At 43.8% G+C, this 15,300-nt stretch overlaps 2 protein-coding genes across 14 annotated transcripts in view; one reads left to right on the top strand and one right to left on the bottom strand.

Moving 5' to 3' along the window:
* Positions 1 to 1,479, top strand: part of LOC114641726 (zona pellucida sperm-binding protein 4-like) — a 125,860-nt gene extending 124,381 nt beyond the window's left edge. Inside the window, exons 5-9 of the mRNA XM_051927621.1 lie at positions 197 to 355; positions 428 to 615; positions 854 to 951; positions 1,026 to 1,153; positions 1,232 to 1,479. Of these exons, the coding sequence (XP_051783581.1) occupies positions 197 to 355; positions 428 to 615; positions 854 to 951; positions 1,026 to 1,153; positions 1,232 to 1,479 (821 nt within the window). The remainder of the gene's footprint in view (positions 1 to 196; positions 356 to 427; positions 616 to 853; positions 952 to 1,025; positions 1,154 to 1,231) is intronic.
* LOC114641741 (zona pellucida sperm-binding protein 4-like) overlaps positions 1 to 15,300 on the bottom strand; it is a 271,334-nt gene that overhangs the window by 255,199 nt on the left and 835 nt on the right. For 2 of the 13 annotated variants that reach the window (XM_051927438.1, XM_051927441.1), the window contains exons 5-10: positions 15,057 to 15,235; positions 14,667 to 14,764; positions 14,465 to 14,592; positions 13,816 to 14,005; positions 13,591 to 13,738; positions 13,342 to 13,417 (exon numbers count right to left, since the gene is read on the bottom strand). The exons of 7 other annotated variants lie outside the window; for them this stretch is intronic. In XM_051927438.1, the coding sequence (XP_051783398.1) occupies positions 13,342 to 13,417; positions 13,591 to 13,738; positions 13,816 to 14,005; positions 14,465 to 14,592; positions 14,667 to 14,764; positions 15,057 to 15,235 (819 nt within the window). Of the gene's footprint in view, positions 1 to 12,759; positions 12,873 to 12,990; positions 13,114 to 13,341; positions 13,418 to 13,590; positions 13,739 to 13,815; positions 14,006 to 14,464; positions 14,593 to 14,666; positions 14,765 to 15,056; positions 15,236 to 15,300 lie in introns of those variants that run through there. 4 more of the 13 variants (XM_028790776.1, XM_051927439.1, XM_051927440.1 and 1 more) reach the window with 4 other exon arrangements.

The raw sequence follows: 15,300 nt of genomic DNA, 5'->3' as shown, positions 1-15,300 counted from the left end.
GTTTTTAATCACGACGTGCATTTTAGTTTTGAGCCTCTCCTGTTTTCTTTAGGGTTCCCAGTATGCCGTGACTATTGCTGTTGGATCTCGATCAAATTTGAAAACCTTCACTTGTCCTAAGCCAGGTAAGCTTTTCTTCTGGTTTGGCACCGAGTGTCTCTCCAATCTTCTAAATGGGCTTTTTTGACCATCGCAGCTCGCCGATCTGGGAGTGTTGCTGAGCGATGTGCAGTTGCAGCCAGTGAGAAGCTTCCTTGTGGAGGGTCTTCATCCATCACTCAAGCTGACTGTGAAGCCAACAACTGTTGCTATGATTCAAGCAGCAGCACCAGTCCATGCTACTATGCCAATGATGGTGAGTGGTGGGGGGGTGTGAGTGAGCAAAGGTGGTTGCTACTGGATATTCATGCTTGTTTCCTTTGTACAGTGACTGTGCAGTGCACCCTGGATGGCCAGTTTGTGGTGGTGGTGTCTGAGAATGTGACCCTTCCTCCCCTGGATCTTGGGTCCATCCAGTTGGTGGACAGTAGTTCTCCCAGCTGCAGCCCTGTGACCAGCCTGTCCAGCTTTGTCATATACCAGTTTCCAGTCAGTGCCTGTGGCAGCACAGTTCAGGTGAGACTCCAGCAGTGGGCTCTCTAGCTTTTTGATCTGAAGTGCTGAGTGAGAAGATGTCTGTATTAGACCTGTTGATGATGGATGATCTAATAAACAAGAATGAGTAATCTACAAACCTCATTCCCTTTACTAAGGCAGAGTATATGGTACAATAGGTTTTGCTGGTGACCTTTAGTGCAGGGTGGTAAATTCTCTGACTTCATGGCCAGAAGTGATTGTAATGTTCCTGTTTCAGGTGTCTGGTGGCAATGTGACTTACCAGAACACCATGTCTGCTGCCATCACTGTGAGGAGTGGTCCACAGGGGTCCATCACCAGGGACAGTGTCTACAAGTAAGGCTTCTGAACCTGCATCCTCGAACCCTAAATGTGCTCTACCTGCTCTGATGTGGCGTTTCTCTTCTCAGGTTGTTCTTCCAGTGCACCTACTCGGGAAGCCAGGATGTGCAAGTGGAGCCTGAGGTGTATACTGTGGCGCCACCTCTTCCAGTAGTAGAGCAAGGGCCATTTGACCTGGAATTGGTCATTGCAACAGGTACTGTAGGGTGTCGGATCCCTGTTGGCTTGACTGGCTGATTAATTCTGAGCGACTTGGCTGACTTTGTGCCTGAAGATTGTGGTTATGGTGTGGTATTTCAGCTAGGTAATTTTAAACCTTCATGGGCAGACTCCTCTTATGGTTCCTACTATGTGGATGCTGACTACCCAGTGACCAAAACTCTGAGGGATCCTGTGGCTGTGGAAGTGCACATTGTGAACAGGACTGACCCTAACCTTGTTCTGACTCTTGGGGACTGCTGGGTCACCCCAGGACCTTCTGCTTCCAGCCAGCCCCAGTGGAGCCTTCTGGTGAATGGGTAGGTTCCCACCTGTGTTGGGGAGGAGAGGTTGGATGTTTAGTGCTAATGAGGGGGTCTGCTTGTCCCAGGTGCCCATACACAGGGGACAACTATTTGACCAGCTTGGTGACTGTGGACATCACATCTGGAGTGGCCTACCCAAGTCATTACAAGAGATTTGTGTTTGAGATGTTTGCTTTTGTGGATCCTGCAGATCAGCAAGCCTTGGCTGAAAAGGTGGGTTTTTGTGGTGAAGGTGAATCCTGCATATCTCGTGCTGCTGTAGTTTTTATATTCTTGAAATCCACTGTAGTGGCCTAAGCAATGGCAAGTTTCTCTGCTGTTTAGGCTCCTATTGATGTGGCTTCCTTATCTTTCTGTAGATCTTCATCTACTGTGTTGCTGCTGCCTGCTATCCCTCTGCCACAGACCCCTGTACTCAGAGCTGCCCTGCAAGAAGTGAGTAGCCTGTGGTGGTTTGGCTTTGTGATGTCCTCTAATGACACATCACTACGTTACAAATTGTATTTTAAACATTGCCCAGAGAAGTGTGGAGGGGTTTTAGTTTACCAAAACTTGGTGGGTAATTATGCTGGCTGCCTCAATGAATGAGGGGAGTGCTACTAATGGAATATTTGAACTAAACTTGATCCTTTTGTTTAAAGGATCTGGCAGAGCTGCAGATGAAATGGCACAAATTACTCCATCCAGGAACAATGTGCTGATTCACAGTGGTCCCGTCTTTGTCACAGCTGACCTTGTGCAGACCTCCAGGCTGGAGCATGAAGGTATCCACTTTGATCCTCCTACTGGTGTAGCCACAGTGCTACTTGAGGGTGGTGAAGCTGATGGTTCATGTTCTAAATTTTAACTTTTTTTTTTTTCCTCCCACAGCCACTCTTCCCACTGGATACCTGGTGCTGGGAGCTGCAGGTGCAATGTTGATGGTTGTACTGGTTTTGGCTGTACTGGCTGTGACGAGGCTAAACTGGCAAAAAGCAAATCTGAAGTTTTAATAAAAATGTATTTACAACATGATTGACTATTGATATTGGTTTTTAAATGGTTTGGCCACTCTAACTGACCTTGCAGGGTTCCTAGAGTGAACTGCTACTTTGTGGGTCGGTTGGTTTTATTTTGGGGGAGTATAATTTTAGTGGTGACTTGAACATCAAGCTTCCATCGCTCTATCTTGAGCACTCAACACCCTAGTCTTCCTAGGGCAGGTGTGTTTAATATCGTACACACAATCCAACTGGGCAGATTGGTGAACCCATCCAGCATTTTAAAATTCAGGATTCTACTGGGGAAATGCTTGATCTTTTGTGTGAGATGGAATGGGGCAATGACCTGGTTCTGTTGGCTTCATCGGACCATCCCCTCCCGCTCAAAGTGGAGCGGTTCGTGGCAGGGATGACTCGGCACCTTGGTTCATGGTTCTCGGCCAGAAAAGGGTGGCATGCTCTCTCTGGGTTTGGAGCACATTACTGTCAAGTGGAGGAGTTAAAGTATCTCGGTCTTGTGTGGGAAGAATGGAGTGGAAGGTCAACGGACAGATCGGTGCGGCATCTACAATGCAGGCTCTGCAACAGTCTGGTGAAGAGAGCGGAGCCAAAAGGCGAGGCTGTCGATTTTTATTACCAGTCAATCTACGTTCCTACCCTAACCTATGGCCACAAGCTTTGGGTAGTGACCGAAAGAGCACGATCGCAGATACAAGTGGCCAAAAGGAGTTTTCTCCACAGGGTGGCTGGACTTTCCCTCCGTGAGGGTCTCCGTTATCCGGGAGACTGAGTCGCTGCTCCTCCGCATTAAGAGTCGGTTGAGGTGGTTCGGGCATCTGGTCAGGATGATGCCTCCGCGTGGGGGTGTTCTGGGCATGCCCCATTGGGAGAAGGCCATAGGGTAGACCCAGGACACGCTGGAGGGATTATCTCCCAGCTGGCCTTGGAATGCCTCGGATGTCCTCCCAGAGGAGGTGACCAGGGAGAGGGAGGTCTGGGCTTCCATGCTTAGGCTGCTGCCCCTGCGACCCGACCTCGGATATGCAGTGGATGATGGATGGAATGGGGCAATTCTTCCGAAAGGTGGAGGGTTTTTGGTGAACCAACCATGCTACATTTTGACCCAAATCTTGTTGCTCTCTGTTCGGACACTAACTTTCCTGCTTTTTGAGTGTAATTGGTCACTGAAACTGTGGCTCAATTTACACCTGCTACACTAAGTGAAAATCATTTTAATGTCTACGTGTAGCAACTGCACGGCTTTGAACTGAATTTTTTTTAATCTATTGATTACATCTGCATTTCTCAACCTGTATTTGTGACAAGAGTTTTCATAAGTTTTAATTGTGCCCCCTAATGGGGGTTGGGTTTTTTTTTTTTTTTTTTTTTTGGAAACCTTAATATTCCTATTTTTTTTGCTGCAGATACACCGCTACAAGTTTAAAATTTCCCTACAGATAGCAAAATTACACCACATATGGCAACATTCATGCCCCCCTTAGGGGGGTGTGCCCCACAGTTTGAGAACCACTGGATTACATAATCCAGCACCACAGGAAAATGGCAAAGAGCAGCTTACCTTTGTCTGCTTCCATGATCTACAAGGGCACAGTGGCCTCCTGAGAGCAAATTGCTTGAATCGGTGATGGAGACTCCACAGAATAGAAACTGGCACCCAGCTGCCTTTTGTTCAGAACACACACCCTGCATCTGAAGAGGAAAGGAGAGATCAGCCATCCTGCACAGCCCCCTTTCTCACTCCTCTCGATTTGTCACTCGCACCATTGGATTCAGGTGCAGTTTCTAAGCAAAAGTCTGAAGGTGGCTGAACAGTTAATTACAAGAACAGACTGTAACATAACACAGGACAATACTTGCACATCTGTTTGCTTTTCACGAGAGCACTTCTTAATGGATTTAGATTTTTTATTTCTATAATTCGCTTGAACATTCTGGTTGATTTTGTGACTTCTCTCGTTGTGCTAAGAATCATAAATGGTTACCACAAGTGAATGTGTGAATCCAAAAGAGACACAGCAGGCCGAGTGGCAGGGCCATCCTCACTCCTGCACCAGCCATGGGGTGGGTACCTTACATTTGTTGAGCTAGCACATGAGAGAACTACTTAACAGATTTAGTATTTTATTTTCCTGGAATTTGAACATCCCGGTTGAGACTCATCACACTATGAATAATTTACAGTACCAATTTTATTTGAGCAAATCTGAAAAATGCAGCAGGTCGAGGGGCAGGGCCCTACTCACTCACGCACAAGACCACTAAACGGATTTAGATTGGGATTTTTTTCTATAATTTGAACATTCCGGTTGATTTTGTGACTTCTGTCATCAGTCTAAGATTCATAGTTCGCTTGTGGGAGCGATACAGTCATGCTAAGCAGAGAGAGACACTGTGGGACATTAGAAGTAGGAGTCGGTCTACCTCTGTGTTTTGGAGCATAGCTTTCCTCCACTTAGCTATTGATACCTTTTATGTTTATTGATTTTTAGTTTGTCCTGTTTCACTGTTTAGCAAGGAGCCATGGAGGGATGGCTAGTATTTCACAATTGTACACTTTTGTTTATATAGTTCTGTAAAGTTCTCTGCGGAGATGTGTACATACAATTTAATTGTCCCACATACACCTTTTTTTTTTTCTTAGTTTGAGCACATCAACTCTCACATTGTAGTGGCAATCAACCTTCTCCAAACGGTCACTCCTGCACCTCCTCTCCAGTCAGCCCCTTTTATGTTCAGATCTTCTCTTCTCTTTCTCCATCACTCTTCTGCCCACATCTTCATGGTCTCTCCTCACCACACGTCCATACCACTTCATCCTACTTTCCTGTACTTTCTCAGATGTCTCTCCCACTGTTTGTCATCCCTCTGGTCTCCTTATCTGTCCTCTTATTTGTAACTCCACACAATCATTGCCACCTTCAACCTCTTCTCCTGCAGTGCTCCCTTTGCCACCCAGGTTTCCGCTTTGTCTGACCTTTACCCTTCACGTTAATTTGATCAGATGCCTTCTTCTCAATATTGTGCCACACTGCACTCTGTGGGTTATCACTGCACCTAATTTTCCATCTTGGGCTACCGCTGACCTCAGATACTTGAACGTATCCACTTTTTCAGTCATTTTTACCCTGCAGGTTAACTTCTGAATCTTGATCACCAATAAACCTCACCTGTTCTGTTGCCCTCTTCTTCCTATTTATCTTCAGTTCTCTGCTCTTTTCCATACTTTCAATTTCATCTCTCTCTTCTCTTGTCAGTGTCCTACAAAACACAATGTCATCAGCCCAAGTTCTACACCAGAGGTCTTTTATCCCACGGTTCAACACCAATCTCAGTAGATCAAAGAGTTGAGGACTTCAAGAAGACCCCTGATGCAGGCCTCCTCTAACTGGGACCTTCTCTGTTCCCGACCTCAAGTCCTCGCTATGTCAAAATCCTCACACACTCCTTTTGTCTCTCATGCACCACCAGACCTCTTGACGTGACCCTCCATCATAAATCAACAGCACGCAATGTGCAAGCCTTTCTGTTTTTTCTCACTGCTTCTATGTGAGCTGCCACAATGCAAAGACTCCATACATGTGATGATAAATGGGAAGAAGACCGGGAATGACATTTTCAATATTAAGTCTGCCTGGCAACGCCAGTCCTTTAATGTAATGTTTCCATGCATCTTTCAAAAAGCTGAAATGGGCAGGCGTCTTTTATTTATTTACAACAATAATAAGTTGGCATTGCGCCGGCCACTTTCAACCCCAATGTTAAGATCTTCAGCATCAAGACATGACTTATTTTTCTTTTTAACAATTTTCAGCCTGTTTCTCACTTACCTGTTCTGTCAAAAGTTCTTGAGTGTGTTTTAGCCTCCCAACACACTAATTACTTAATGTCCGAATTTCAGTCTGATTTGCTTATGGCAGCAGACTCTGGGCAAAGCAGCAAATTCATGATGTTAGACCTCAGTGCAGCATTTGAAATTCGGGTCAGACATGACATTCTAATGTCCAGAATGGAGAACATGCTGGGGGTCTCTGGCAGCGCCCTCAAGTGGTTTGTTTAAATCATCTCTGACTGACAGGTCACACAAGGAGCTCCTCAGGGTTCTGTCCTCAGCCCTCTTCTCTCTTATCTGTATGCTCCCCCTCGGCCGTATCACTCATAGCTAAGGACTGGCTTATCATTTTTAGGCAGATGATACTCCACTCTATTTCAGTGTTAAATGTTTAACTTCATCAGAGCTTTCTCAGCTCACAAGGGCACTTAACATGTTAAGGGTATATAATGAAATTTTTGTAACAGTGGACTTTGGTGACTGTGTACTACTTGTGCTCCTGCCTTTGACACAATAGACCATGAGGTCCTCATCTCCAGGCTGGAGCACCATGGGCATCACATGTTCAGCTCTCCAATGGTTTAGGTCCTATCTCTCACGTAGAAGTTTTTGTGTCAGCATTGATGATTTAACTTCCATCTCCGTTACCCTCCCCTGGGGGGGTACCATAGGGCTCCATCCGGAGACCTCTTCTGTTCTCCTTGTACTTGCTGCCACTCGGCGCTATTTTCCGGAACACTGTATTTCCTTTCATCTTTATGCTGACAACTGTCAGGTTTATTTCCATCTGAAGCGCCCTGGTCCATGCTCTGTCAAGCCCCTGCTTGTTTGCCATATTGACATAAGGAGTTGGATGGCATTACATTTTCTAAAGTTTAATGAGAACAAGACAGAAGTCATACTATTTAGACCCAATAACACCAGCAGGACCCCCTGCATCAACCTTTCCACTGTGGCATAATTTGAGAAATCCATGATCACAAATTTAGGTGTGAAAATGGATGATTCCAGTTTAAAAGATTAATAAAGTACAGTGGTGTGAAAAACTATTTGCCCCCTTCCTGATTTCTTATTCTTTTGCATGTTTGTCACACAAAATGTTTCTGATCATCAAACACATTTAACCATTAGTCAAATATAACACAAGTAAACACAAAATGCAGTTTGTAAATGGTGGTTTTTATTATTTAGGGAGAAAAAAAATCCAAACCTACATGGCCCTGTGTGAAAAAGTAATTGCCCCCTGAACCTAATAACTGGTTGGGCCACTCTTAGCAGCAATAACTGCAATCAAGCTTTTGCGATAACTTGCAATGAGTCTTTTACAGCGCTCTGCAGGAATTTTGGCCCACTCATCTTTGCAAAATTGTTGTAATTCAGCTTTATTTGAGGGTTTTCTAGCATGAACCGCCTTTTTAAGGTCATACCATAGCATCTCAATTGGATTCAGGTCAGGACTTTGACTAGGCCACTCCAAAGTCTTCATTTTGTTTTTCTTCAGCCATTCAGAGGTGGATTTGCTGGTGTGTTTTGGGTCATTGTCCTGTTGCAGCACCCAAGATCGCTTCAGCTTGAGTTGACGAACAGATGGCCGGACATTCTCCTTCAGGATTTTTTGGTAGACAGTAGAATTCATGGTTCCATCTATCACAGCAAGCCTTCCAGGTCCTGAAGCAGCAAAACAACCCCAGACCATCACACTACCACCACCATATTTTACTGTTGGTATGATGTTCTTTTTCTGAAATGCTGTGTTCCTTTTACGCCAGATGTAACGGGACATTTGCCTTCCAAAAAGTTCAACTTTTGACTCATCAGTCCACAAGGTATTTTCCCAAAAGTCTTGGCAATCATTGAGATGTTTCTTAGCAAAATTGAGACGAGCCCTAATGTTCTTTTTGCTTAACAGTAGTTTGCGTCTTGAAAATCTGCCATGCAGGCCGTTTTTGCCCAGTCTCTTTCTTATGGTGGAGTCGTGAACACTGACCTTAATTGAGGCAAGTGAGGCCTGCAGTTCTTTAGACGTTGTCCTGGGGTCTTTTGTGACCGCTCGGATGAGTCGTCTCTGCGCTCTTGGGGTAATTTTGGTCGGCCGGCCACTCCTGGGAAGGTTCACCACTGTTCCATGTTTTTGCCATTTGTGGATAATGGCTCTCACTGTGGTTCGCTGGAGTCCCAAAGCTTTGGAAATGGCTTTATAACCTTTACCAGACTGATAGATCTCAATTACTTCTGTTCTCATTTGTTCCTGAATTTCTTTGGATCTTGGCATGATGTCTAGCTTTTGAGGTGCTTTTGGTCTACTTCTCTGTGTCAGGCAGCTCCTATTTAAGTGATTTCTTGATTGAAACAGGTGTGGCAGTAATCAGGCCTGGGGGTGGCTACGGAAATTGAACTCAGGTGTGATACACCACAGTTAGGTTATTTTTTAACAAGGGGGCAATTACTTTTTCACACAGGGCCATGTAGGTTTGGATTTTTTTTCTCCCTAAATAAAAACCATCATTTAAAAACTGCATTTTGTGTTTACTTGTGTTATACTTGACTAATGGTTAAATGTGTTTGATGATCAGAAACATTTTGTGTAACAAACATGCAAAAGAATAAGAAATCAGGAAGGGGGCAAAGAGATAGATAGATAGATACAGTGGTGTGAAAAACTATCTAAAACTCGATAGCCATTTGAATGCAGTGGTAAACTCTTGCTTTTTCCAGTTGAGGTGGCTGTCAAAAATCAAGCCTGTTTTGTCTAAATGCAGCCTTGAAACAGTGATACCTGCTTTTATAACCTCTCGTCTAGATGACTGCAATGCACTTCTTTTTGGAATTAGCCAGACCTCCATTGCTCACCTACAGCTGGTGCAAAATGCCGCTGCTCGATTTTAAACTGGCACAAGAAAGCATGAGGACGTTATCCTGATTGTGGCTTCCCTTCACTGGCTTCTACTTTGTTTTCTTTTCTTTTTTTCTTTTTTTATATAATTTTATTGATTTAATTGTAATCATTCCATACAAATTGATCAATTATTACAAAAAACAGGACTGAAAACCAATGAAACCCCATCCTTGAGAAATAGAGCATGGCCAACAGAGTAAATCTTAAAGCTAGTAAAAATAAGTAAATTGATGGGTTTAATAAGCAGATAAAGATAAATGGAGAAGAAAAAGAAATGGGAAGAGAATCTGCTTCCTCAATGCTTTAAGAGCTTAATCTAAAATGTTATTGATCAGATCCTGCCAGGTTTTAAAAAGTTCTGCACAAATCCTCTAAGTGAGAATTTGATTTTTTCCAATTTCAAATAATATAAAACATCAGTTACCAACTGACTTAAAGAGGAGAGTTGGGATTCTTCCACTTTAACAAAATAAGTCTGCGTGCCAATAGTGTAGTGAAGGCCATGACAGTTTGTGTGTCCTTCTCCACATTAAGCCCCTCTATGAGCCCACCAAACACAGCTGTTAGTGGATTAGGATTGTGATACCAAGGCTGTCTGAAAGGCATTTAAAGATTTTGGTTCAAAATGATGCTAATTTGTTGCAGGCCCAAAACATGTGACCCAGAGAGGCTGGAGGTCACGATTGCAGTGTTCGCAGGTTGGATCTTGCCCTGGAAACATTTTGGACAAGTTTAAATGAAAGAGATGTGCTTGATTATATAATTGTCAGTTGAATAATTGTAGGATTTGTACATATGGAGCTCAAGTGAATTATCTGCATTGCTACCTTCCACTCCTTTTCTGAGATATTGAGTGAGAGATCCTTTTCCCATTGTCCTCTGGTATCTTTGAAAGGGAGGAACTGTAAAATAGTTTTATATATATTACAGAAATGCTGTCTAAGTCCTCGAAACTGAGCAATACTTTTTCTAGCATAAAGGGAGGTGGGAGATGAGGAACATAAGGCAGGTTCTGTTTAACAAAGTTTCTAATTTGAAGATAGTGAAAAAAAATGTGTCACTGGAAAGTTAAATTCAGAGTGTAATTGTTTGTTGTATGAAAAAACATTGTCTATATACAGATCTCTAATTGATTTAATCCCAAATGTTTTCCAGATATTAAAAACTGCATATGTTTGAGAGGGTGGAAAAAGGTGGTTATCATGAAGAGATGCCACAGATAAATCTTTATCTTAAAATGCTTCCTACATTCGTTCCATATTCTGAGTGAGTGAAGCACCATTGGGTTGTTAGTATATTGGCGATAACTTGAATGTATTGGGGTACAAAGCAAGGATCGGTGTACAGAATCAAGCACACGCTGCCTCAGCCATTTGCTATTTGAACTGCTCTCATGTGGCAATCGCTTCACAGCCTTTCCTGTTTGGACCTCGCGGTTTACAAACAGTTTCATCCCAAGAACTCTAAACGCACTCAGTCAGTCCATCAAGTGCTCCTTGTAGAACTGTTTGGACTTGCAAGTTACCGTGAACTAATTGTACTTATGATACAGTCATAATATTGCACAACCTGAGCCACTTTATAAAGCGCGTATTTACACATGATGACGATATCATTTTTAAGATGAAATGCAGCAAAATATGTTTATTATATTATACAGATAAAACTTTACACGGTGCTGAAGCGCTAACGAGAAACTTGAGCTTCGTTCACGGTTTGTTCCTGCCTCGCGCTGTATTCATGCTGTGGCTGGCGCAACACTGGAAGGATAGATGGATAGAATAATTAAACATTATGAAGAGATTTCATTGTTTCTTAAAAGTTTTGAAGAATCGGCGTTCTCCGCTTAGAGATGGCTTCACGTCTATTACAGAGCTGACTGAGTGGCGATTGGGTATTTGGAGAAAGAAAAGTAAGGACAGGAATTGGAGGTTAGTACGTTTGAAAGAGACAGTGCTGCTGCAATAAATTATTTCATCGAAGGTCGCGCATGGCGCAGCAAACACCTTGCGTAAGACATGAACAATCAGTGCGCCACCGTGTTCCCATGTTTAATAACATGCTTTAACTCATATCATCATGGAAATGATATCACGTATACTTCTCAGTATGTTAATTTTTCAGAGAGCTGTAATATTATGAATGTAATGGATTCTGTGTCCTATCGGAGTAAGAGCACATAGTGATTCACACACAGAGCACATAGAAGATCAAATACACAACAAAGCATTTAACGTGCTACTTTAGTTACGATGGGATTTGAGAAAATAGTAAATTAAATGATTTTAAGATGAAGTTTATGATGTTCTACTTTAATGACTAAATAAACTACGTGATTAAAGTTGACATTTTGTGCTTTTTTCACACTGTGCGCCTATTTTTTTTTTTCACTGTACCCTAATAAGCTTTCATATGACACTCAGATGGTGGGCTACGAGTTGCCTTTTCATGCCAACTTTGATACGTGACAACCTCTTTTTTATTTCAGGGACTGTGCGACTTTGTGATGCCTTTGTTTACGCAGCACATAACAAGTGTGAAAGCTAGCGACGATAACTTTAGTGTCACACAGGGAATTTAAATATTCCAATTGGAGCTCAGGCAGGTAAAGTCACCTGCTCATGGTGACTGCAGTGGGACGTGAGCCCACACAGCTTCAGGGTTTCCGGTGTGGATGATGCCATAGTAATCTGGCTGTTACATAAACAGATTTGCGGACAGCAGCCTTCTGCCCAAGGTTTGCTAGGACAGCTCCAGGATCTTCCTGACCTCATTCTGCACTAGAGATATAAGAAACAAAATGGTAGAAAATAAAATAAAGACGATATGCCTGCACATCATCACCTATGTCCCAGTGCCTATCATTTTCCTCTGTTAGTGACAATGAGCCAAGCTGAAAAAGATGGTGTGATTAAGAAAAAAGGAGCCAAAAACAAAAATTCACTTGTCTGTTATAATGCATCCAGCAGGAAAGAACCACATGTAGCAGATGGCATGTCATTAAAATCACTTACAGGTACATTTTTGCACCATAGGACTGATAAGAAACCCACAGGACCGGATGATAGGGAAAACGCCTGACCCAAATCATTGATCCAAGGCATGCCAACCTTCAAATCAGCCACACTGGCATATTGTCTAAGCAAATGTGTGACAGCACCAATACAAAGAGGTGAAAGATTCCCTTGGTAGAAACTAAAATTGGAGCCCCAAAAAAGGTAGATGAATGTCAGCTCAGAGCCTCCATGTGATCCAATGAGCCATTCATAATATAGATTGTAGCTCGGACACATCCCAGAGTCCTGCACAAGCCTATACTTATCTGGTCATCTGACAATCCATGTCAAGACTTGGCAAAGATGGGATGTGATAAAGAAAAGGAGGCCAGCTATAAATGATTAAACAAAAGGGTCCAAGGTTGGGGGGCTGAAGTGCAGGTCACCACCCATTTCATAATAAGCCAAAGTCAACAGCTGGAGCTTGAACACCAGACCCACAGGTTAGCTATTTAATTGCTTAAGAAAAGAGATTCCCAACCATTCATGAAGAACCTTTAAAATTTCAGATTCACTTTAACCTCCTCAACACAACTACAGCCAAAACCAGGACCACCATCAACAGGGCTGCTGCAGCTCCCAGCACCAAGTATCCAGTGGGAAAAGGGGCTGTGGGATGAAAACAAAAGTACATTAACTCTCCAAGCCACGCAGAGAAGGATGATGAATCAGCCAAACACACAAGCAGAACTCTGGCCTACTCCAGTAGGAGGATCAAGATGGTTACCTTCCTGCTCCAACTTTGACGTTGTCACCTGGTCAGCCTCCATGACCACAGGACCACTGTGAAGGAGCACATTCTTCCTGGAGGAAGCTATTCGTGCCAACTTGTCCACAGCTCTGCCAGATCCTGAAATAAAAGTAGTAGAGTTTAGCTTCACAAAACACACACACCAAGCTCCCCCCCCCACCCCTTACAAAGCAGCCAACCAGATTTCACACCCCATGTCTACGACACAAGCAGTCTCCATACCATTCGGTGAATAGGTTCAAATACAAGGCACTGAATTAGAAACACTGATTCAATTTTCCTTAAAAGAGACACCACAGCCAAATTCAACTACCACGGGTTACTCACTTCTAGAAGGGCAGGTCTGAGTACAGGGGTCTGTGGCAGAGGGATAGCAGGCAGCAGCAACACAGTAGATGAAGATCTACAGCGAAATCAAGGACACAGTGGTGAAACCACACATTACAAGGAGCCCAAACAGTAGAGAAGCTTCTGCCCTCACTGAGGTGCATGGATACACACAACTCTAAACTGGAACCCACTACAGTATTTCATGTAAGACCACAAGGCAGGGTTCCCCTTTGCCACAAAACCCACCTTTTCAGCCAAGGCTTTCTGAGCTACTGGGTCCACAAAAGCAAACATCTCAAACACAAATCTCTTGTAATGACTTGGATAGACCAATCCAGATGTGCTGTCCACAGTCACCAAGCTGGTCAAATAGTTGTCCCCTGTGTATGGACACCTGGGACAAACAGACCCCCTTGTTAGCACTGAACAACCAACATCTCCTCCCCACGCTCAAAGAAGAGGGTCACCTACCCATTCACCAGAAGGCTCCACTGGGGCTGGCTGGAAGTAGAAGGTCCTGGGGTGACCCAGCAGTCCCCAAGAGTCAGAACAAGGTTAGGGTCAGTCCTGTTCATGATGTGCACTTCCACAGCCACAGGATCCCTCAGAGTTTTGGTCACTGGGTAGTCAGCATCCACATAGTAGGAGCCATAGGAGGAATCTGTCCATGAAAAGGAGGAGGTCATTAGTGTAAATAGCACATCCTATGCCTAAGGAAAGCGGAAAACATCTTAAACTCCTCACACCCTGCTCATGACATGCTCCTATGTCTCTTTCTGATGTCAACAGTTGGAACATCAAAACAAACATTAAGTCTGAATAACAGTTTCTACCCTGTTGCTATTAGGGCACTGAATGCCACCCAATCACCTACAATGCAGCAGTGTTTCATGTGCAATTAATGTCTTATGTTGAAGGTTTGTGTTCTACATTATTTCTAATCCTTTTGTAAATATTTATATTTTCACACTGCACCTAATTTCATCGTATTTGTTACAATGACAATAAAGACTGATTCTCCTCACATCTCCAAGAACATCAGGCTTTTAAAAAGCTCAGCGATTGTCAAGTCATTCTAAGAATTAGATCAATCCAACATGGACCACACCCCCTAGAGTACCTGTAGCAATGACCAATTCCAGGTCAAATGGCCCTTGCTCTACTACTGGAAGAGGTGGTGCCACAGTATACACCTCAGCCTCCACTTGCACATCCTGGCTTCCCAAATAGGTGCACTGGAAGAACAACCTGAGGAGAGAAACACCACATCATAGCAGGTAGAGCACATTTAGGGTTAGAGGAAGCAGCTTCAGAAGCCTTACTTGTAGACACTGTCCCTGGTGATGGAGCCCTCTGGACCACTCCTCACAGTGATGGCAGCAGACATGGTGTTCTGGTAAGTCACATTGCCACCAGACACCTGAAACAGGGACATTACAATCACTGCTGACCATGAAATCAGTGCAGGGTGGGGGTTCCATTTCTAGGTCATCAGCAAGACATTTCTTTCTGCTGTGTGTATGGTCCAACAACTTTAGGACAAACCTCATCCCCTTTACTAGGGCAGATTAGTCCTCATTCTCTATTTTAATATTAGATCGTCCACCACATGCCATCAGGTCTAATACAGACATCTCATTACTCAGCACTCAAGATCAACCATAGCAAAGTAGAGCATACAGCTGCTAGATATCCCCCAGATGGAGTCTTACCTGAACTGTGCTGCCACAGGCACTGACTGGAAACTGGTACACGACAAAGCTGGACAGGCTGGTCACAGGGCTGCAACTGCTGTCCACCAACTGGATGGACCCAAGATCCAGGGGAGGAAGGGTCACATTCTCAGACACCACCACCACAAACTGGCCATCCAGGGTGCACTGCACAGTCACTGGCCAAAGCAAACCCAAGCATGAATATCCAGTAGCAGCCACCTTTGCTCACTCACACCCCCCA

Source organism: Erpetoichthys calabaricus, chromosome 5 (assembly GCF_900747795.2).
Source record: "Erpetoichthys calabaricus chromosome 5, fErpCal1.3, whole genome shotgun sequence".
In the NCBI taxonomy this organism is placed as follows: domain Eukaryota; kingdom Metazoa; phylum Chordata; class Cladistia; order Polypteriformes; family Polypteridae; genus Erpetoichthys; species Erpetoichthys calabaricus.
This window is presented reverse-complemented; position numbering and strand designations above follow the sequence as displayed.